This window comes from Astyanax mexicanus, chromosome 20 (genome assembly GCF_023375975.1).
Source record: "Astyanax mexicanus isolate ESR-SI-001 chromosome 20, AstMex3_surface, whole genome shotgun sequence".
NCBI lineage: Eukaryota > Metazoa > Chordata > Actinopteri > Characiformes > Acestrorhamphidae > Astyanax > Astyanax mexicanus.
The window spans coordinates 5,946,180-5,970,616 of NC_064427.1; the positions used below are offsets into that span (position 1 = coordinate 5,946,180).

Here is a 24,437-nt window from a genome sequence, read left to right on the forward strand (position 1 = left end):
TTTCAGTAACTATTTTTTTATTGTGGTATTGTGTGCAAAGAGTTTTGTCTTCTACTCATTGCTGTACAGCATGAAGCCATCTTTAAATCTAAACAATAAATCCAGTTTCTGTTCCTGGACTTTTTTTTTTTAGGTTTGTCTTTGGTTGGTTTTGACACTACTTGGCCAATCAATTAGCTCTTCCTTGAATTTCCAATGATTACAAAATCATTTATGGTCTAGATTTGATAACTTGGTCTCTCTGGGATATACACTGTCATGCTTATATACATTATGGAAAACAATATGCAAACTGACCATGAAATATTACCATAAGAGTGTAGAATATAATAACCTTTTAATTAAAACACATTGTTAGATACTGTATTCTGTAGTCTAGTATCTCTACTGCAAATGCTGTGTTCAGATATAGTGGTGCCAGGTGGTTAATCAGAGATTTAAAATCACAAATTTTAGGTGTCCTGTTACTGATTTGTGAGACCACCATTTGTTACCATATTTGGTTTCTTAGAACACACATCATTTTTCTATTTTGGTTTCTGCCTGTGGGTAGTTAGTGGAGTTGGAGTTGGGCCATGGCAGTCTGGCTATGGTAGTGGGACCATAAGGCTGGGCCAGGGTGCTGGGCTGTGGTGCTGGGCCATGGTTTCTGACCATCAGTTCTAGCCTCCAGCCTGGCTACTGTCAGTGTCTGACAAACTTCCAAATAAAGCTGTATCTTCCTGTACTAAAGATCTCATAGACTCTTGTTTCTTCTGTCATCAACACGGGTACTGTGAGCAACAGTACAAGACAAGATTACCTTACCTATCTTACCTTATCTATACCACAATTTCAATACAGAAGACATACGTGAGACAAGACACAAGACAATAGTGCAATAAAATATATGTATGATGGGGGATTAAAGAAGTAAAGCAGCAGCATTTCTAAATGGAGAAGGGATACGATATTGTGTTTAATGGTACCAGTGTACTGGAACAACCATCCCTGCTAAGCCTAATATATTTATTCTAAAAACATGGGATGTCAGGTCGCTTTTTTCTGGAGTTCTACTGGCCACGTCATACATCTTTTAAACTTACGTCACACGTACAGCCTCTAAAGGAGGATCCGGCTCAGTCTTACTGAACACGAGCGGCTGGTGAAGCAATGGAGACTTCAGAAGGTGAAACTCAGAGCTCAGTATCTCATAAAATAAAAACAAAGTGTGTAGTTGAAGTCAAGTGTCTGACTGAGCGCTCTCTCTCTCTCTCTCTCTGATTGAACATAACCTAGAATCAGATTCATCCACTCTGAAAGGAGACAGCATTACACACGCCCATTTTAAAATGATTCTTCCGCATGCTTGGTGCAATTACCCATTCTCACCAGAGAGGGCCCTAAATCCAAAAACTTACGGATATCAGCTTTGAGGTGTGAGTGCATGTCAGTTCTTAAAAAATAGTTCCAGCACTGTGTTGATTTCAGTACTACGTTATCTTGTGCATGAGGTTGTACACTGGTCAGCATGTTAAAGGCAAGTTAATGATAAATGTTAACTATCAGAGGAGAAAAGTCTTATAATGGGTTTAACATTTAACATTCCTCAATGCTTAGATGGCATCACCACCCACAGTGGAGAGCACAGTGGTTGATAATGATCATGACTGGTGGCATCTGGTTAGAATTGTCCTATGAGAATCACATACACGTACAATACAGAAAACCATACACACATATCCAGCAAGGGACATGATACTAGTTACTGTTCCATGAAATTGGCATGTCAGTGTATGCATGTTATGCTGTTTTCATGACATTGTACAAATCTCTTGGTTCACTCTCTCTCTCTCTCTCTCTCTCTCTCTCTCTCTCTTTCTCCCTCTCTCTCTCTTGCTCAGTACTGCTGTGTTGATGGATGGACTGGCGTTTGCCCCATGAGAGTGCCACTCATTCACTGTCAGCTTTCATTAGCCTGAAAGCAGGCTGAACAAAACAACAAGGTCGACATGCTTTACCCAGCCATGTTAACTACACTTGTAAAACATGACTGGTAAGAAATCCATCCATTCTGAGATCCGATTGGTCGCCACACATTCACTAAAAAGGAGAAAAGCCTAAGGAGAAGAGAAAACTGAAGTAAGACGAGGCTTTGTGTTCTATCTAGGCCAATGAAAATAGGTTAATAACAAAACAACATTCTGAGTGGAAGGAAAATCAGGTCAAGATACTTAATTATGGCTGAAAAAAGTCCACTTTTTCTTTATAATAATTGGTTTGGAAATTTGTGTTTGTTCAGATGAATACATAAGAACCCGGCCTATTTTGAGCAGTAGAGCCTTACATGACTGCTAGTGTGTTTAAAACATAATAAGCACTATTTTCATTTAATGAATTTGTCTGATGTTTGAAAAGGAATGCGCTTGTTCTGGATCCAGCACACTGATCCAGCCTGAGTGAAGCCACCAGCTGAGCTGTAACCAAAATTTAATTCTAAGAAACACACATACACACACACACACATGCTCAAATTTAATGATTAACACACAGCAAAGATACAGCCATCTCCAAGAACCACAGACATAAAAAAAAAACAAACAGCAGACTTTACACAAAAGCCGTGGGCGACTGTTATCTAGATGGGGGCTGCACTGCACTGGGACCTCCACTGCAACCACATATTTATTTATTCAACAGCTTTCTCTCCGCTGACCCAATATGCTGTTATCACTAAAAGAAATAAAAGACTATAGAAGATCTTTGTTATTTTTCTCTTTTCACTTTGGTGGTTTTGTCTAATCTGTAAATAACTCATGCATATTTGCTTCTTTCTGTTATATATTTTAACAAGTCTCCAGGGAATTTGGCCCTTATTCATAATTGAGGACATCAATAGAGCAACACAGCTTGAAGATGGTATATGTAACATGAGCTATAGCAGTGAAAGGATGGCTGCTATAACCCTACAGACAGGGATAGTGCCTTTTATATTCCCTGCATTTGAAGTGGCCGAACTAACCTAAACCAATGCACTCTAAATGGTCAAGATAGGTCAAGTATAACTCCTGCCCACAGAAAACATGAATAGGTCTCTTCTTGTGCTCAGTAGACCTATAAGGATGCTACAAATCGCTCACACTGTCTCGCTTGATCACCCCCGCAAAAAGCGCACAAGTGAGCCTGATATACACTGTTCTGATTTCTGGGAAATTTCATATAATTTGGAAGCATCAGGAAGCCCCTATATATATATATATATATATATATATATATATATATATATATATATATATATATATATATATATATATATATATATATATATATATATATAAATACATACCAGAGAGGATTTCGGACTTTCAGACAGGCTAAAAGCAAAAAACTGTAAATTTTTTGGGAGGGCCTGTAAAGAAGAAGTGGGTGGGTGGGTGAAAAGGTTTACTGATACATATTCAAGTTGCAATATCACAACCATGATCCTACCCATCCCAACACTCTATCTGCTATGTGTGCACACAAACAAACAGCAAAATCCATTTGAATAAGGGCACTGAGAGAGGAGATTCAGTACTGTAATTTAATGCAAATCTAAAACATTTTATGAAACTGTGCTTTTTCTGTAGAAACAATACATTTATTCGACAAACTGGGCATCAAATCAGTGGAAAACACACTTTGCACATGCTTTTATATGTAGTATAGTATCTCTTTTTTATCTATGATATCTATAATATCTATATTTTGTGAGAGGCTTAGGCTATGTTGAGAAAACTATTTTAAAATATTTGAAATCTAAACGTGAGCTTTCTGTAGAAAAGGTAGTTTAGTCAGAATTTGACTCTATTTAATTGGATTGAATTTACGTGAAAGGATGTTATTTTAGTATTTTAAAAGGTTTTTAAGCAATTTTTAGCATTTAAGGACTACTATAAGCCTACACATTCTATTAATATCTCCCACAAGCTAACCACATCACAGAGAAACATATATATAAAAAAAATTGGTCAAGAAAATCCACTTTTCACGTTTCATGGCTCTTTGTTTCTGGAGAAGTGGGCAGATTTATCAAATGAGCAGATGAGTCTGAATCCACCTCTGGTTTATACTGCACAGCGATTGTTTCATCAGGAAATGGACAGAACAGCCAATCAGAACACAGGTTGAAGGCACAATAGAAAAGAAATGGTCTATTTATTAATTCTTTATAATGGACTAATGGATAAAGAGAAGTTTGATAATGGTCATACTATCACACCTGATAAAAGAGGACCTTGAGGGCTTTTAGATTAATAGCTTACCTTTACCTTCACTAGAAAGCCCCTATAGGATGTGAGACAGAGTGGATGTGGTGTAACAGCGACCATATAAAGACTGAATGTGAGACTGAGAGTGGATGTGGTGCTGAACTCAATCTGTAGAAAAAATATTTTAACAGCATTTAATGTTCCTTCAAAATGAGACTGTCAGCTCTAAATGTCTCCACCTGCTGTTTGCAGCTTTAACTGTGCACAGGTCTGAAATGTGTCAGCCAGTTTCACAATGAAGTATTTTATTTCTGTGAAATAGAGTGACATGATTTATTCAGATTGCCAGATTGAAAAGATTTCCACAACCATTTTTAAAAAGAAACTTATTTCTAATTTTTATCACATTTTCCCCTTAATTCACAAGGCCAATTAGCCAATCCCCTCATTACGACTGCACTTATTACTAGTGATACCCCAACATAGTCTGGGTGAAGACTAGCACAGTCTCTGCCTCTTTTTGAACTGCATCAGTAAATGCAGCATTGCCGAGTAGCAACACAGTGCGCTCGGAGGAAAGTGCAGCGACTCGGTTCTGATACATCAGCTCACAGATGCAGCCTTGTGCTGCGGACATCACCCTTTGGTGTGATGAGGGAAAAGAGTGCCATCTACCCACCCAGTGAAAGCAAAGCCAACTGTGCACTTTCAGGGCTCTGGCAGCTGATGGCATGATGCATGAACAGGATTCAAACCAGTATCTTCCCGATCATAGTGGCAACGCCATAGTCCGCTGGACCACTCAGAGCCCTTTCCACAGAAATTTGATTCTTTTTAAGCAACAGTATTGTAAAAATATTGTATTGTAACATACTGTACATACAGTATATTCTTTCTATGTTTTGATATTTTTGATGGCTTTGTATAACGTAATTTATTTTTGAATTTTCATTCATTTTCTTTTTTGCCTGTATATTGTATGAACATTTTTATGATGAATATACCGTTATATGTGCTCAAAAATTACATGCACTTAATATACCTAGATTTGATCTGGGTTGCCAGATTATTGTCATCAAATCCGTATTTGAAATCTGTAAATTTAATACACTTAAAGCATATATAGTCAGCGAGAAATGGGTTGCCAAGTCTGCTGGCTATTGTTTACACGCTGTTCTGCTTTATAGTAAACGGTATGGATTGCCAGATTACGTGTTTTTTCACACACCATACGCATATTTTCCACTGCACGCTTTCTTGCAGTGAATTCAGCGTGGGAGAAATTGAGTCCAATCTGGCAACCCACATCTACACCGTTGCTCGTGCTGGTGTGGGGAGGGGGGGAGGGAGTGGGTCACGTGCGCGTGGCGGAGCCGCGAGTGGAGCCGGAGATCAGAGCAGAGAGCGCGCGAGCGGAGAGAGAGAAACACGGAGCAGGTAAGGAGCTTTAATCTTATACACACAGACACGAGCGCGCACACACACTAAAACACTCACACTAAAACACACACACACACACACACACACACACACACACACACACACGCACGCACGCACGCACGCACACACACACACTAAAACACACACACTTTCTCTTTCTCTCTGTCTGTCTCTCTCTCTCTTACCCACACTACACACACACACACGCGCACACACTCAAACTGAGTTCTTGGAGCTCGTGTCTGTGTGCGCGAGGATGTGATGTTTGGTGCTGGAGATCGGGGCTGGAGTTTAGAAGCACGCGGACAAACTGTTGCTCCAGCTTTCAGGACTACAGGTGTGTGTGTATGTGTGTGTGAGAGACAGAGAGAGAGAGAGAGAGAGAGAGAGAGAGAGAGAGAGAGATGGAGTGAGGGCAAGAGAGCGATGGACAGAGTGAGGAAGAGAGAAGGAAAGAGTGTGTGAGAGAGAAATATAGTAAAAGGATGGCGAGAGAGGGCGAAAAAACGAGAGAGATAGAGAGAGGAAGAGAGAGAAAAAGAGAGAGAGATAGTAAGAGGTAGAAAGAAAGGGCGAGGAAAAAAGACAAAAGATAGGTAGAGAAAGAAAAAAGTAGAGAGAGAGAGAGCGGGGGAGCTGTTCAGTTTGGTGGTGCTGAAATCAGGAGTGGTAATCCAACTGTGAGCTGATATTAGATGTTACAGTGAGAGGATGGATTTAGAGAGAGATAAATGAGAGTTTGAAAAAGGACGAGAAAGGAAGTAAAGAAAAGAGAAGGATCAGGAGAACTGGTAGAAAAAAATTAAGGAGAAAGAGAGAACAGGATTTGTTAAAAAGGATGAGAGTGAAAGAAAGTGAATATGAGTAGAGAAATAATGAATTAGAAGAAGAAAAAGTTCTCTTTAGACGAACTGCAGCGTGGAGCTACTGGAAAGGCAGACGCTCACATCTGCGGTGGAAGGGATTAACTGATCTTAAACAACAACAACAAAAAATGAACTGGTGTTGTGCTGAAATCAGCTGGTGATTCCTGTATCTACTGTAACTGTAGATTAAGTATGGGGAGACCCAGTCCATGTATTTGCTGATGACAGGGCGTAGTAAAATGTTTCAGCTGCAGTGTGAAACCAACACAATCCATGGGTATGCAATGTAGCAAACGTGATATAAACATAATAGACTAGATTTTCCTCTGCTTTTCAGGACTGGATTGAGCACTAATCCTCTACTAAGCGATATCTCCATCAGAGCTGGAGGTACAAAATCTGTGACGGTTTTAATGGATCTCCAAACTCACCCTGTTCCACCCTCAGACTGTTAGGTAAGTTCCATAATTTGCTTGATTGCTTAAGGACTGACCACTAACTGTGACTATTAACACGCTGTGTTCACCTGCATTTCTCTAGAAATCTACTGTATTAACAGGGAGGTGTTTCATTGGCTTTGTTGCAGTTTTTAGTTTAAATTAGACATTACATTAGAAGAACAATGGTGGCAATTAGCCTAACAATTATATATCTGCCTTAAAGGAGAACCCTGGTGTAAAATGGACTTTATGTGTTAAATCATGATAAGAAAGTACTTACTTTTGATGAATATCACCCCTTCCACAGTGTTCCAAGATTCAGAAATTAAAGTAACGTGCAGTAACGGGGTGTCGGAAATGGTAACGCATTATAGTGACAGTCAGAGTAATTAGTTAGAGTACTCGTTACTGAAAAAAGTAAGTTATTTCAACGCCGTTATTCCCATCACTGGTGACCAGTAGTATTTCTAGCCTTAGAAGGCATTACTACAGTATCCAAAGTGGCAACATCTGGCTAAAATTGCTGATCTGGCAGAAACCCCACTCACATATCCCACAGGTCAACGTAGTCACATGGCTAAAGTCATGGGTCATGGTACTACACGTTTAGCATGTCAGTGTATACCCCTCTAGTCAACATTTGGCACTTTGCATGGTGCCCATAGCAAAAGCCTCTTATTCTACTGGTCAGAGCTTTTCCAGTTTCTTATTTGAACCTGACTGTCAGGTAAAGGATATGTTTGACTGGTCCTGGAGAGACTCAGCCTTGAGGCTGGCTTATAGATTTAGACTCACACATACACACACATACACACACACACCACACACACACAGAAAACCACATAAATAGCACACAGCATTGCAGTGCTCTGAGATTAAAAAGCATCTCTGGGCTGATATCCAGGAGCTATGTTTAGCGCAAAGTGGAGAAAATAAGAGCATTAACCTGTAAGTGATCAGGAGGCTTTCTGATCACAGATAACTGCTGGGTCGCAGTTTGTTTATTTTTTAACCGGTGATGGATTTAAACAGTAAAACGCTTTTGCAGTCTGGATGCTCTGACATCCAGACTCTATTCTGGGGGTTGTGACGTGCATGTGCTTATCTGCCACCTATATATGCATTTCTGGTTCTAAAGACAATGTGCTGTCATGGTTCAGATCGTACCTCACTGGGCGCTCGTTCAAGGTGTCGTGGCAAGGACAGCTGTCCTCAGCCCGCTCCTTATCCACTGGGGTTCCCCAAGGTTCGGTACTGGGACCCCTTCTCTTCTCCATATACACCACCTCTCTTGGTCAGGTTGTCCGCTCACACGGATTTTCCTACCATTGCTTTGCTGATGACACCCAGCTATACCTGTCGTTCTCACCTGAAGATCACTCAATCTCTGCACGGATATCGCAGTGTCTCTCTGACATATCCTCATGGATGAAGGAGCATCACCTTCAATTAAATCTCTCAAAGACTGAACTTCTGGTTATACCAGCAAAACCATCTTTTCAACACAACTTCTCTATAAGTATCGACTCTCTCTCTCTCTCACCGACAAAGGTTGCTAGGAACCTGGGTGTTCTGGTTGATGACCAGCTCTCCTTCACGCACCATGTGGCCTCGGTTGCTCGGTCCTGCCGCTTTGCTCTCTATAACATCCGAAAAATTAGACCGTTCTTGACGCAACAGGCCACCCAACTCCTGGTGCAAGCGGTCATCATCTCACGCCTCGACTACTGCAATGCCCTGCTAACTGGCCTCCCGGCCTGTGTAGTAAAACCACTCCAGATGATCCAGAACGCAGCAGCACGTCTGGTCTTCAACCAGCCAAAACGGGCACATGTCACCTTCTTCCCCTCCTTCACTCCTCTATCCTATTATTCCCCTTTGACCTCCTTTTATCCCTATCCAAAGTTGTTTTTACCTTTAAACTTATTTTACATTGTACTTGACTATTGTAAGTCGCTTTGGACAAAAGTGTCTGCCAAATGTAATGTAATGTAAAATAAAGGCTGGATGAAAGAAGGAACGAATTAATGAATAACCCCGTTCAATTAAATTAAATTAACATAACGGTTTAGAGGTATTTTCTTTTTTATTCTTTCTCAGAACACCCTTGAAGCTTTTCTTTCCATCTAGGTTGACTGGCTTTTTCATTATTTTAAAATGTTCCACACTGTAGATTATTACTAAAATCATTCAAACTCATTGTCAAGAGTTAATTAAATTGAATTTCTTGCCCTCTTCATGTGTTTGAGAGCATCCGTTGTAAAGTAGTGAAGAGGTAGAGTTAGTATACAGTGAATAGCTCTATTTGAATAATCTTCTAATCCATATTATTGAAGATCTACTTAACTAAGTAAATAAATATATTACTTTAAGAAATGAAGGTGAGTCAGTCTGAAAAAAATCAAGAACTTTAAAAACTATCAAAACGTTATGATGAAACTGGCTCTCATCAGTACTATCACCAGGAAATGAAGACCAAGATTTTCCTTTGTTGCACAGGATAAGTTCATCAGTTACCAGCCTCAGAAACCACAAGTTAACAGCACCCCAGATAAGAACCACCTAAATGCTTCACAGAGTATTTTGATTAGTTTAACAGTCATTTTAAGTTACTACATGATTCCTTATGTGTTCCTTCATAGTCTGGATGAGTCCAGTATTCATTTAATTTACAATAAACAGCTTTATTCTTTCTATACTGACATGGCAAAAGCCATAGGACAAAAACAAGTATCAAGTCCCACTCCTATGAATCTAAAGAACATTGTGGGATATGTCTATTGGAAGTTTTGCCCATTCATTATGCAGTAGAGCATTTGTGAGTTTAGACACTGATGTTTGATAAAAGGACCTGGCCCTCAGTTTCTATTTTTGTTTATCACTCTGACAATTTATGGGGCTGAGGTGAGGGTTCTATGAGGGCTAGTCAAGCTATTCCTCACCAGATTTAACCATTTAATTTGCATTGCTTTGTGCAGAGAAGTACAAAACTGTTCAAAATCATTTGGTGGGCTGAAGAATTAAGGTTTCATTTTACAGGAACTAAGGGACCTTACAGAGAGGTCAATCCCACCCACAGCATTATCCCACCTCTACCAAATGTTACAGGTAACACTGTGCATCAAACTCCATCAAACTCATAGTCATCTATCAGACTGCCAGATATCGTCACTGTCCAATGAAAAACACTTATCTCTATTTCTGTCGATGTTTAGTTTACTTCATAATTTGAACAGACAAACTGTCCCTTACACTGTGCCAAAATTTCTTGATAAACAGACCAATAGAAATCCTTCAAAATGACCTGAAATAAAAAAAACTCTTTTTACATTTACTTCCATTGAAAGTTTAAAAGGTTTTTTTCTCTCTGCTGTAAAGTTGCTGTTTTTGAGATAAGTCTTTTTCATTGGACAGCACCAGACATTTCTACCACGTTATTTTTATTTTCATTCTGTTTTTAATGCACATTTTATCTTGAATGAGTAAAAAAGTGAGTAAGTGAAAGAACGATAGAAAGAGATAAGAAGTCAAGATGAACTCAAATGTAAGCTATTTACTGCAAAACAAGAACAAATGAGGATAATCTTACAGGTGAAGTCTGAAAAATAATCAATAGTCTTCATCATCCTAGGGAACTGTGTTAACATTTAAAAAAGTGGTTTATTATGTGAACTTTAAACCAAATGAAACTTTGCTGAAATAAGAGCCTGTTTTTATCTTTACTCCAGTGTCTCATCAGCTGTTATTATTATAGACATGCATCAGGTAAAGTAATCCAGTCCTAATAAGTCTAGAAGCTAAAGTCTCACTATGGTAACGGGCTGTGAGGCGAGAAGTTTGTTGTTTCTGGTCAGCTGTGAATGCGTCATCTGTATAAACGCACTCCCACTCGCTGCGCTTTCAGACTTTAATGATCACTCGGCCCATTGAGTATCACAGTGAAGGTGTCTGAGCCACAGCTGCTTGCTTTGGATAAATGTTAATCAAATCCGTGAAGTTGTAGGATAATATACACTGATCAGCCATAGCATTAAAACCACCTGCTTAATATTGCTTAATGTAGTCCTGTTTATGCTGCCAACATATTTAAATATATATATATAATTTTCTAGGGGTGGGCGATATGGCAAAATAATCAAATCACAATTTTTTTTCTTCAGGATCATGATAACAATTTTATCCCGATTCTTTTCATGTTGAATGAGTACAACCAAACCATCTAACCATTTTTAAATACAGCACTAAAAAAAAAAAACATTCCATTTTGGCCAAGCCACATTTTAAACAGATTTAAATCTGTTAACACTGGTTTAAGAATTTAAACAAAAAACCATATAGGTCAAGCGCAATCTTGCTGTAAACAGCTAGCATATCACAAAAATAACAAGGCAATTAAATAAAATCAGTTAAAAAAATAACTCTTGCTGTAATTTAAGTATTACTATTAATATTATTAATAGACTTAACTGCTATAATTTCTTGCAGTACAATGTAATTTTTGATCAAAAACATTGTTTTTTTTGTGTGTACCCTTAAGGATCAATTTGCATAGTGGTGTTTAATGATTTTTGGTATGTTAATGCATTAAAATATATTAATATATTAATATAGTTACATCCACGTTTCATCCCTCGCTTCATTGTGACAATTACAATGAATGAATATTAAATACTGTATCTTCATAAGAATGCCCGTTCTGTGTTCTGTGTTCTGAATTCTGTGGCTGCTTATATTGCTGCAGGTTGATCAAAAAGACATGAGTATTTTTTATAAAAATAAAAAAAAGATAAAAGACAAGATAGACAAGGGCTAAGGTGTGACAGTTACTGCCTAAAGATACTGTATAGTGTTGATGTGACCAATCTTCTTCATGCTCAAATGATGCATTATGTTTCCAGGATTACTGGCTATTAATACTTCCCTTATCTACCCACATGCTACTTTGACGTCTTAGTTCTTGGCAGCCAAGGCTGCTCCTTCCCTCTCATATGAGTGTATTTACTGCAGGAGAGCAGAACTCACAGGGTTTTACAGTATTAACAGACCTCCCTCTCTGTACCTGCCGCTGCGCTCTGCATGCCGCCGATGCCCCCGATTGCGAACAGCACATGCCCTGCAGTAGAGAACTGAGCCTGCCGCAGTCAACCGCTTAGACCTCTGCTCACCCTCGTATTCCAACACAACAGCTCACGCCTCCTCAGAGCTCGCTATTACGCAGACACGAAGGCCAGTGCACACAGAGACGTATAACAGATTGTAAAGTACTTTGAAAGAATCTTTGCTTCTGCTTCCACTTTATAAGACTGGCCTTCCATATAGATCCTGTACATACTGTATACAGGTCCATGGTCAGTGATTGTCAGCTGTGGGCAAGGTAATATAGGCAGCTAATACTAAAAAACAGTCTATTGGCTTGCCTACTGTCTTGGCATGCAGATGATACTGCCGTTACTGTGTACTAAAAATATATTCTCTTTTCTCGTTTTTAAAAGCAAATTAGATTGATTGGTAGATTGAGATAGTGGAATGTAGAGTGAGGTAAAGTGAGAGAGTGGGATGTAGAGGGAGATAGATGAAGGTAGAATGACGTGGTCTGAGGTAGAGTGAGATAGTGGAATGTAGAGGGAGGTAGAGAGGGGTAGAGAGAGAGGTAAAGTGATGGTAGTGGGAGGTATAGTGAGGTAGTATTATAGATTGAGGTAGAGCTAGGTAGAGTGAGGTAAAGTGAGAAAATGGGATGTAGAGAGAGGTAGAGAGGGATAGACAGAGGTAAAGTGAGTTAGTAGGAGGTCGAGTAAGGTAGTAAAGTAGATTGAGGTAGAGTAAGGTTAAGTGAGGTAAAATAAGAGTGTGGGATATAAAGAAAGATAGATGGAGGTAGCGTGAGGAAGAGTACGATAGAAGGAGGTAGAATGATAGTGGGATGTAAAGGGAGATAGAGGAAGGTAGAGTAAGGTAGAATGAGGTAAAGTGAGATAATGGGATGTAGAGAGAGGTAGAGAGGGATAGACAGAGGTAAAGTGAGTTAGTAGGAGGTCAAGTAAGGTAGTAAAGTAGATTGAGGTAGAGTAAGGTTAAGTGAGGTAAAATAAGAGTGTGGGATATAAAGAAAGGTAGATGGAGGTAGCGTAAGGAAGAGTACGATAGAAGGAGGTAGAATGATAGTGGGATGTAAAGGGAGATAGAGGAAGGTAGAGTAAGGTAGAATGAGGTAAAGTGAGATAATGGGATGTAGAGAGAGGTAGAGAGGGATAGACAGAGGTAAAGTGAGTTAGTAGGAGGTCAAGTAAGGTAGTAAAGTAGATTGATGTAGAGCAAGCTTGAGTGAGGTAAAATAAGAGTGTGGGATATAAAGAGAGATAGATTGAGGTAGCGTGAGGAAGAGTACGATAGAAGGAGGTAGAGTGAGATAGTGGGATGTAGAGGGAGGTAGAGAGGGGTAGACAGAGGTAAAGTGAGTTAGTGGGAGGTAGAGTAAGGTAGAGTGAGGTAAAGTGACAGAGTGGGATATAGATGGAGGTAGAGTGAGGCTGAAAGAGTTAGAGTGAGGCACCGGGATGACGAATGAGGTAGAATGAGATACTTGGATGTAGAAAGAGGTAGAGAGAGGTAGAGGTCCATAGTGAACACACACATCAAACTACTTAGCCTGGGAAAAATGAGTGCAGTCAAGCCAAGCGCTGAAAAACGTTTTTTTGCCCATATTGTGCACCCCTAATGTAAACCATAAACACTTAATTCATGCAAAGGGATGGCGCTTAGCCAAACCACACTAAAGCACATAGCTTCTCCAACCAAACAAAAAGGAAAAAAAAACACACTTCAGCCAGCAAAGCATTACAACATTAGAATTTTAATGTTATAATCAATGTAATCCAGAATCTTTCCACAGATTTCCTCAATTCATTAAAATGAACTGAATGAAAAATATATTACTTTCTTATTAATCATATATTAATATTATATTATATTATTTTTTTATTATTAATCATTTTTTGTATACATATCAGATATTTTTATAAATATCAGATTTTTTACCCGTTATTTATTCCTGTACAGGCTCACTGAATGTCATCTGTAAGAATATTGTAGGAGTTCAGTCATGGATCCAAACTTCTCCAAAGATTTAAGCTGAAGGCTTGCCTCTAACAGATGATGTGGACGATGAACTGACTGACCATGAGGAACGGAACATCCTGTAATCTCCAGCCTTGACTCTACTGACCCTGCTAAGGCAGAACCAGGCTTTGGATCACTTCGGACAGCCTCAATCCTCCAGCTGAAAGGATGGCTAAGACTTTCTACAGGCTACAGCGTTTTTTAAGGCGGGCTCGCTTACTCCTCCTCTTCCTGGGTGTGGCTTACATCATGGCAGGAAGTGTCTTGCTGCTCCAGCACTCCAGCGTGGCCTTGTTTCAGAGAGGAACAGACACATCCTCAGCTTTGCCTTTTGTAATGGCGCCCTCCAGAGCCCTGGAGGTGCCGAATGATGGCTGGAGGTACAGGAGATCTGGATCCAGAGGGACTGAAGATATGGAGAACAGTGTGCTGGACCTGTCAGGCAGCAGAGCTGATCAGGAACGGTTCATGTCTCGCAACCTAAAGATCCGACACCTGAGACGCCACTGGATCCAGGGCCGGAGGTCGGAGCAGGAGAATGGAGCTGAGCACAGTCCATCACACAAACCTACCAGACATAAAGGTAATGCATCAGTAAAAAGTTAACGCTACTCTTAATGTCTAATTCATTGCAAAATGTGTTCAGTAAAGTCGATAAAAACTTGTCCCTGTGATCTAATATGGTGTATCTTCACCAAAGTACAGTAATTTGTTACCATGCCTTATATCTTCCATCTCTATTTAGTTTGCCTCACGTTCTACCTGATTTAGACTTCATTTTAAATTCCCGTCCAGTAGCTAAAACATCTGTAACCACATGATGATGCTCCCAGCATTGGGGCTGTAAAAGCTAGCATTTAGCACTTCCTCTGAGTCACATGAAGCTTGATAATCATAAAACAGACTTCCAATTCCCAACCCATAGCTGGCATCATCAGGAATTAAACTGTTGAGCTCTGAAGGAAAGGGCATCTCTAGATGGCTTTGCGTTTCCAGTTATAGTTACTTAATCTAAAAATGCCATTTTCAAATGTTTCCTAAAAGCCTCAGAAGTGGGTTCTGAACCAGCTGAATCAAACAAACCAATGAACATTGTTATTTTCTGCTAATTCCTTCAGAAATAAACATTGCATTTAAGTCACACGACGAAGATGGCCCATCATAGTGTTGGGTGTTCTTCTCCTGGACTTTCATTAGTGTAGAGTGGTGTAGTTGGGCTGGAGCTAACCCTTGTCTACTTTGGAGATGGTGGTGTTGTTATTCACTATGCTACACCAAAGTAATTTGTTGTTTTACAGGAACCTACATTGGATGCTTCATAAACGATGACAAGCAGCAGCGTGCACTCGGGGGCACCGTGCTCTACGACTTCCGCAAAATGACCAGCTCCCTGTGTCAGGACACCTGCTCGGAGAGGTAAGACTGGAACGGCACCAAGTTGCTGCAGAGCCTTTAAGCGAAGGTCAGACAGAGTGAAAGGAAGGCAGTGTTTGGCCAGAAGAACGAGGCCAGTGTTGGGGCGGCAGGGCCAGGTGTCAGAATCTGGGCAGGCGTTTCTGAAGTCGAGCCAGTGGTCTGGTGCAGGAAGAAGACAGAGGTGGATCTTTTTATCTGTGGAGGCGGAGCGTAGAGGCGGCTGGCGCTGAGGCAGTGGGAGCGCGGAGGCGGCTCCAGCTGAAAGAGCTCTTAAGCATCCTGACCGGCCATACGAAATGAAGCGCTCACAGGCAAATTGCCACGGATGATTAATGCTCATCCAGGAGATGGAAAATATTAGGCTTGCTTCGGCCAACAATTTCGGCGGCAATGCTGCCCGCAGCGAGCGTTACCCACTCAGAGCCACTTAACAGCAAAGGACACAGCAACTCTCATCCAGAAAGCAGACACAGCCTGCCTGCCCTGCCACTGATACATAATTAATACAATTGATGCGTAAAAGCACTTTTTTTCTCGCAGACTGAGGGAATAACTTTTCCCGGGATCAAATGGCGCCAGATGAGTGAGCTGCCTAGAGTTTTCTTTTTCGCCCACAACTGAACTCAGTTACATGGTGCTGGTAGATAGGAAAAAATAAAACAAGGCCACAGAGGGCACCTACAAAATGCCAAAGGTTTATTTAGGGTAAAGTGAAGGTTGGCAGCCTCAGGGCATCACATTCACATGACCAGAAGAAACAGTAATCTGACAATGCCTGAGGCTCGCTCCAGGACAGACACAACCTGTGTGAATATGACTATTTCTGCTATTTTATGTCCAAAACATGTTACTTAAGTCTAAGTATGCTTGTATCATACAGCAAATAAAACTGGTCAGAGCTCATGCACACAGTTGCAATAAGCATGTCATAAGCATGTCATAAGCATGTCATAAGCATGTTACAGCAAATGTCAAGTTCTCTCAAGCCAGTTACATGATATGGTAATGGTACCATAGTCATAACATGTTGTTTCAAAGTAATATCAGTTAGTGATCTCTACAGGATGCACGTAGATATATAAAGTATGTTGAACATTCACTTTATTAGAAACCCCCTACGATGTGCTTCTGCTCACCTACCCACCCACCTTGTACTGAAACTCTCTGTCCACTTTACTAGAAACACCTAATGTATGTATCTTGTGCTTTCACTTGCTGGACAATTTACTAGAAATACCAACCTTACACTATAGGACTTGTAAGATAATGTAGCAAAACGTTAATCAGTGTAAATACATGGGCAGTAACAGTGTCTGCTCTTCCCGTCTGCAGTGGGTACCAGTTTGCAGGTCTGGAGTATGGGACTGAGTGTCACTGTGGAAATCGGATCACTGCCCCCCGGGCTCGGAGCGAGGACTGCAATCTGGACTGCAGGGGGGAGAGAGGCTCACCGTGTGGAGGCGTGGCCCGGCTGTCTGTTTACAAGGTGGAGGAGAGACTGCCCGGCCACAGGAGATGTGAGTGTGGGCGAGATATGCATAAATTTATATGCCAAATATATATTTACTGTCATAGACTCACTTGTCTTTAAAATCTATGTATACTGTAAAACATAATAATTTCACTAAACTCTTTTAAACTTTTGTTGTAACTGATTACGAAGAAATTGTAAGTTCATGTAATATCATTTTGAAGTACTGTGAACTTAGCAAATATATGTAATTAATATATAATTTTGCTGAACTGTACTTATATATTTTGTTTACAAAATAATGTTTCTTAAGTACTACAAATACATTGATTTTAGTAAGAATTACATAATTAATATGATTTCTGCCAACTTAAATTAAATAAAATTAAAAATATATAAAAGAATATATTTTTTTTATATTAAACGCTTTACATAATAATTCTACTTTGAATGTGATGGTAAATAAAATTTGTAGATTAGTATATTAGTGTTCTCTTTGATTTCACTCTTTGGCCCCAAATGTTCACTAAAATCTAAATAGTTGCATAATGTTTGAAAATATTGATTTTTTAGGTAAAACATCCTTAATTTATTTGAGTTCAGACAAATAATGGGACATTATTTGGACAAATACACATTAACATTCCTTATAACAATGATTGCATTACAGTAGTACAGTTATTGTAATCACACATGTAAAACAGCTTTAAATACCTGTAATTTAACAATTGTTTCTCTGTAATATGTAATAATAATGTAATAAGAGTTAAAATGTTGGTTAATATAAATACATTGGAATGACATGTATGAGAGAATACACACATCAAGCATAATAATATGACCACCTCCTTCTTTCTACACCAATTATCCTATCCAAAACTTTTCAAAAGTTGACACAAATATATATCTGCACAAGTTAAAGTAAAGTAATCAATTTGTAACAGTAAATAGTTGTTGTTGTCTTGATTATTATTGTGTAACTACATAGTTATTAGATATGAGGCACACATATAAACTGCAATTCAATAGCATGTATTTTCAGATTTAATGTACCGGAGGTTTTTAAAGGCTACTGGTAAAAATGATTGACTAAATCACTATGATTTACATATGGGCTCACAACCAATTAGGTTGTGCTCGCTATGGCCTGGTTGTTGTTATTTACAGCCTCTTTTGTTCTTCAGTATTCTTGTAGTACTAATGGCACTCAGAAAAGCGTATGGTGACTTAATTCATCATGATAATGATCCTGTATCATCCCCTAATGGAGCCGTTAGAGGACGTGCAGTGAGTCAAAGACAGGAAAGGGAAGAACTGCTCTGAATATGCACTCATGAGGTATAAAGGAAACTGGAGGCTGCGCTGATGTCTTTTATCACTGATGATTAATGTGCCATCACTTTGATGGTACAGTGCTGGAACCAAGTGTTTCAGACTTTCAGGGTACAGTACACAGCGGGAGGAGGGGCTACTGGGGTTGGTGCTGAGGAGGTCTGAGCAAAAGTGACAGCAGAATGGTCCCAGAATTTTAATCAAGTCGAATAAGTGTTGGAACACCAACTAGGTCATAGTTTTTTCTGGAATCAGGAATGTTAAATAAAGTTTATCCTGCTTTTATTGCAGTAGCTGTCTCTACTCTCCAGGGTAGAGGCTTTCTAACTATTTTTGGGGATTTTATTTATTGGATTCAGTGACAAAAGCATTAGTAAGGTTAGGGGGTTGATGAAAAACACCCACACACTTTATTGTCATCTCAGCAACCCATACCTAATTTATACCCAACCCATCATTAAATCATTCCCAACTTCCAAACTCATGCCTAATTTATTACCAACTACTCAAATTGTCCATTGATCATGCCCAACTTCCCAACCCACCCCTAATTCAAAGCCACCTCCCCATCTGTTCCGTAACTCATTACCAACTTCCCAAATCATCCTGAACTTACTGCCCCAACCTAATGCCTCTTCCCTACCTCATTCCCAACTTCCCAAGTCATCCCTACATCATTCCCAACTCCCTAAATCATCTCTACTTTTTCCTTATTTACCCATCTCATCCCTACACCTACCTTATGCACCACTAAATCATCCCCAACTCCCAAACTCATGTCTAATTCATCCCCAACTACTCAAACTGTCCAATGGCCACACCCAACTTCCCAACTCAACACTAAATCATTACCAATTCCCCATCTCACTGCAACTCAACATCCGTTCCCCATCTCTTTGCTAACTCATTACTAACTTAGCAAATCTTCCTGAACTTATCCCCAACTCAATACATTATCCCTAACTTATTCCCAACTCCCCAAGTCACCCTAACTCAATCTCAACTTCCCAAGTCATCCCTACATCATTCCCAACTCCCTAAATCATCTCTAATTTTTCCTTAACTTTCCATCTCATCCCTAAAACCAAACTTATCCCCAACCCACCACTAACCAATGGAAGATCTTGCTTGCCAACTAAACAGTAAACTGTAATAAAGGTGGATCTGTATTAATTTTGTTGCTCTCTCTCTCTTTCTCTCTCTTAGACAGGAACGTGCACTACCATGGCTGCTTCCAGGCACTAAAGAACTCCAGCAATGGCTTCCTGGTCCTCACCAGCCAGACCAACCTGACCTTGCAGCTGTGTGTGGAGATCTGCACAGATAGGGTTCGATACCACAGCTCCCCTAAAACATAAAAACACTCATCATAGTCTTTCAGTTCACTTCTGTTGCGCTTTCATTAAGAAGCCGTCATCAATCAATAGTTCCCTACCATTTAAGAGCCTCTTGTTCTGTCTTACAAATAAAATAATCAAACTGCTCTGCTTTGCTCTCTCTTTCTCTCTCTCTCTTTCTCTCTCTCTCTCTCTCTCTCTCTCTCTCTCTCTTGGGACTAAAATGTTCTCCTCATGAAGGCCTAATGGATCTCTAAAGAGATGAAGATGAATAGTTTGAATGTTAGTTAATAAAAGAAGCTAGTGTTGTAGGCCCTGCAGGGTAATGACCTTCTTATAGTGATTGTAGTGGAATACAGTGAATAGTAGTAAATGAAATGGTGAAATGTTGGTGTATAAATATCTATATGTTCTGTTTTTTCTAAAAACAACAGGAGCTGCCATTAGCTGTAATGAGGAGGCGGGAGTGTCTCTGTGGCCACGCCTCCTCTCTTCTGAAAATGCAGAAGATCATAGAAGGACACTTATGTGGGAGGAACAGTCCTATAAACCACACCCACTCCAATGACAAGGACTTCCTGCAGGTGTACAGCACACCTGTGCTAGGTAATACCTGTGAGGGTATTCATACTGTATCAGGACATGGGGTCATACAGTGACCAGCCACTTCATTAAAACCAGCTCATTGTTTCATATAAAGTAGATAGAAGTTGTTTTTCCTTAGTGTACGACAGACGCTTCCTACAGGACATTGTTGGCTAGATATTTCTGGTGGATGGACTTTTCTCAGCCCAGCAGTGACAATGATATGTTTAAAAACTCCAGCAGCACTGCTGTGTCTGATGCGCTCTTACCAGCACAAGACACACTAACACCTCATATACCACCATGCTAGCCAATGTGTGTCTGTATTGCTGAAAATAGAATGAACCATTACCCAAACAACAGACCATTGATGAACAGGGTGAAAACAGCAGCACTACAGTCTGTAATTATATATAAGTATAAAGTGCTCTTATGTGGTCAATGGAGCTGAACAAATTGACAGTCCATGTAGAAACAAGGAGGTAGTATTATTGAAGTTTGTGGTTCGTTTATTTATAATAATTATAGTATGTCCCACTTTTACAGACTTTTGCATTGCATTATTTTTGTTCTAACCAAAAATTGTACTCTATTTTAAATTTTATAAATTATTTATATTGCTAATTGCTTTTCCTGATATTTTCGCTTCTCTGTGAGTTTCCTACTAAATCGGATGTGTGATTTGGCTTTGCTTTTCCTGGTGTCAGATTCGAGGTGTAAGGAGAGGACGTTTCTGCCTGAGCGGTCCTCCTCACTCACAGCTCTGTCCAGTTTTCCTGGAGCAGGAAACACATGGGTCCGCCACCTCATTGAACTCTCCACCGGATACTACACAGGCAGCTACTACTTTGATGGCTCTTTATACAACAAAGGTATAACACATAGTAATACAACACATAATACATTGTGCATAATACATAACACTCATTGCCTTCTTTTTTAGAAACACATGCCTCATGTTTGCAGTCACTGGCCACTTTAAAAGAAACATCTACTACAGTACCTTGTGTTTCACTCACTGCCCAATGTATTAGAAACACCTACGTACCTTTTGCTTCCAATCTTTATTGGCAACTTTATTGGAAACACCTATGTACACTGTGTGAACACTCATTGGCCAATTTATTAAAAAAACCTACAAATCTTGCACTTTTACTCATTGGCCACTTTATAAGAAATAGTGTATCTTGTGCTTCCACTCATTGGCCACTTTATTTGAAACAGCAAACCTTGTGGCCACTTTATTAGAAACACCCGTCTTGTACTTCCACTCATTGGCCAGTTTATTAGAAACAGAGTACCTTGCGCTTTTACTCATTGGCCACTTTATAAAAAATAGTGTATCTTGTGCTTTCACTCATTGGCCACTTTATTAGAAAAAGCCTACCATGTGCTTCCACTCACTGGTCATTTTATTAGAAACAGTGCATATTTTACTCATTGGCCACTTTATTAGAAACACCTTCCTTGTGCTTCCATTTGCTGGCCACTTTATTTGAAACAGTTTATTTACCTTGTGTCTCCACTCATTGGCCACTTTATTAGAAACACCTGTATAGTTCTTCCACTCATTGACAGCGTACCTTGTACGTTCACTCACTGGCCACTTTATTAGAAACAGCATACCTAGTACAGTATACTTTCACTTAATGGCCAATATATAAGAAACACATCTTGTGCTTCCAGTTCCAGTCACTGGCCACTTTATTGAAATTATAAATTGTGATATATTTGATATATCAGACTTTATGCTAATACATTTTTGCCCAGCTTCTTAAATTCTACACATAGTTTAAAAACCATGAATCATAAAAAGGCTGAATATTTCTACTGCTGGACATTTTTAGGCTTTAAGGGAGAGAAGGATTACTGGCGGAGTGGGAGAACGATCTGTGTGAAGACTCATGAGAGCGGTCAGAGAGAGATAGAGCTGTTCGACTCTGCTGTCCTCCTGATCCGCAACCCGTACCGCTGCCTGGTCGCCGAGTTCAACCGCAAGTGTGCTGGACACCTGGGCTACGCCCCAGACACCCACTGGAAGAGCAAAGGTACTTATTAACCTGCACACGGCTTACTGATGGAAGAGGCTTCGCATGTTTACGTTAATAACTCATCACTCAGTCATCACTGCTATTATCCTGATTACTGCAATTATTCAGCTGAGCTGAAATAAAACAATACACAATGAAACTGTAAAAACATTTTAATATAATTATAACAAACTAAATATTAACATGGTCAGTGTTCCACTTATTAGTAGGGATGGAACAGACAGTCTATTAAACCTGTGAATGCCCCAGATTAATCCAGTGGATCAGGTATTGGCTATTTTATTCCCAATCCAGCATTGATCCTTCTTTTACTCTTATTTTCTAGCAGAGCACCTTCTGGTGACCTATAGGCTCCTTAACAGACATTCCCAGCTCTCATCAGGGAAGAAGGTTCCAAGGCAAATGTTTTTTTTTTTTGTATTTGCTGCTGTTTTTAAAGTAACACCTAAATCACACGAAACAATACACTCCCAGCATGTATTTACTCCTTAACTACAACTGGTTAGAATTGAAAATAACCCAGAATAAACTCTAAAATCTCTTTACTAGCTGGAGAACCACATACCTTTCTCTGGTTTTAAAGCAGCACTGAAACATTTGGGAAATTCTAATATAAAAAAACATGAAACAGTTCTTTAACATTAATAGTTAACAAAAAACAAGAGATGTGTTACCAGAAGCTAAGCACAATGCTGTAAAATGCTATGAGTTGATAATAGCACAATGCTATTGAACGCACAAGAACCACAGGCATTGTGTTTAGTTTCCATGTTCCACTGTAAAACACACTGCCTGGCCAAAATAAAAGTCACCACCTGGATTTAAGTAAGTAAATGATGTGGGGTTGGTTGGTTGATGCTGCAGTTGGTCTGCAGGTTTAGGTTCAGCAACAGTATGTGCTGAAAGAATGAGGTCAGCTGACTCTACCTGAATATACTGAATTTTAAATCAATTAAAAAAACTGGAATGAATAGAGACATTCCTAATAGGTGCCCTTTATTAAAAAAAGTAATCTAATCTGTATGTATTAAACTCAGTGCAAATAAAGTGTATAATAAAAGTATACTTTTCTTTCACCCTCACTTTCAGAGTGGCCGGAGTTTATGGACAGCTACGCCTCCTGGTGGGCATCGCATGTTCTGTCCTGGTTGAAGTTCTCGCGCCGTTTGCTGGTGGTACATTACGAAGTGCTCCAGATGGACCTGCTTCCTCAGCTGAAGCTCATTACAGCCTTCCTGAACGCCAGCATCCCGGAGCACAGGCTGCTCTGCGCCGAGAGTAACCGCGACGGTCATTTCAAACGCCCCTGCTCCCGCGGCCTGACCTTCGACCCCTTCACTCCGGACATGAGGACTCGGATAGACGGCTATATCCTCTCAGTGGACCGGGCGCTGAGGGACAGGAATCTGAGTGGCCTGCCCCAGGAGTACATGCCCAGATAATGAGGACGAGCGGATAAGTGATTAAACAGAGAGGGAAAAAAGTGCCTGTAAACCCAAGCTTGACTGACAGCTCTTCTCGTGGCCTTGAGGAGGTTTATTTATTTGGCAGTTCATTATCACACTGGCGCTTTCACTTCTCTTTCTTTCTGTCTTTCTGTTTTCCTCCGAGATTCACCTGCCACTCAAACAAAGGTGTGGCTTTATTTGTGGTTTGTGTGCATTAAAATCCTGCTGCCAATCTGCCTCGTTTATAAAGCGTGATTTTAGTTTTTTTTATTTTAAGTATTTAAGTTGATGTTTGATTGCTTGATGTTTAAATATTTGATAATTATCTGCCCTTTTACCACCCTGTTATTTTGCATCAGAATAAAATATGCAATTTTCTTTTACAGAGAGCCAATGAAAAAAAAAACACCCCAATAAACTATGCCTTTATTGGCTGGTTTATGGCACTGGGAGAAGGGACAGGGCACAAATATTATAGCACAGTTTTAAAAGTCTTATTATTCTGGTCCAGTTTTATGTGCTGTTAGCAAGCTAAATAGCCAGTCAGCTATGAACCTTGTCTACACTCACTTTCCCAGCTTTGGGTTTCTTGATTGAAAAAATAAGCTTTTGTTTATGTTGGTTAGCTGTTGGTTCAGCCAAGGTACAGTAGTCCAGCTTATTCTCGAGAAATAGCTTTAGCTTTTAGCCCAGTGCGGATTCC

The 24,437-nt window shown here is 39.8% G+C and overlaps 1 protein-coding gene across 4 annotated transcripts; it reads left to right on the forward strand.

The window, feature by feature from the left end:
* Positions 1 to 5,587: 5,587 nt before the first annotated feature.
* On the forward strand, positions 5,588 to 23,970 carry wscd1b (WSC domain containing 1b). 4 transcript variants are annotated; one of them, XM_007244750.4, is made up of 11 exons: positions 5,588 to 5,666; positions 6,873 to 6,990; positions 10,015 to 10,083; positions 14,035 to 14,677; positions 15,393 to 15,510; positions 16,843 to 17,027; positions 19,520 to 19,641; positions 20,085 to 20,256; positions 20,943 to 21,107; positions 22,083 to 22,283; positions 23,376 to 23,970. In XM_007244750.4, exons 4-11 carry the CDS (start codon positions 14,263 to 14,265, stop codon positions 23,726 to 23,728), a joined length of 1,731 nt encoding a protein of 576 aa, XP_007244812.3. In that variant the 5' UTR covers positions 5,588 to 5,666; positions 6,873 to 6,990; positions 10,015 to 10,083; positions 14,035 to 14,262; the 3' UTR covers positions 23,729 to 23,970. The 4 variants fall into 4 exon arrangements, with proteins under 4 accessions (XP_007244812.3, XP_015460127.3, XP_022536712.2 ...); XM_022680991.2 differs by lacking the exon at positions 5,588 to 5,666 and adding an exon at positions 5,920 to 6,006; XM_015604641.3 differs by lacking the exon at positions 10,015 to 10,083.
* The last annotated feature ends 467 nt before the right edge of the window (positions 23,971 to 24,437 follow it).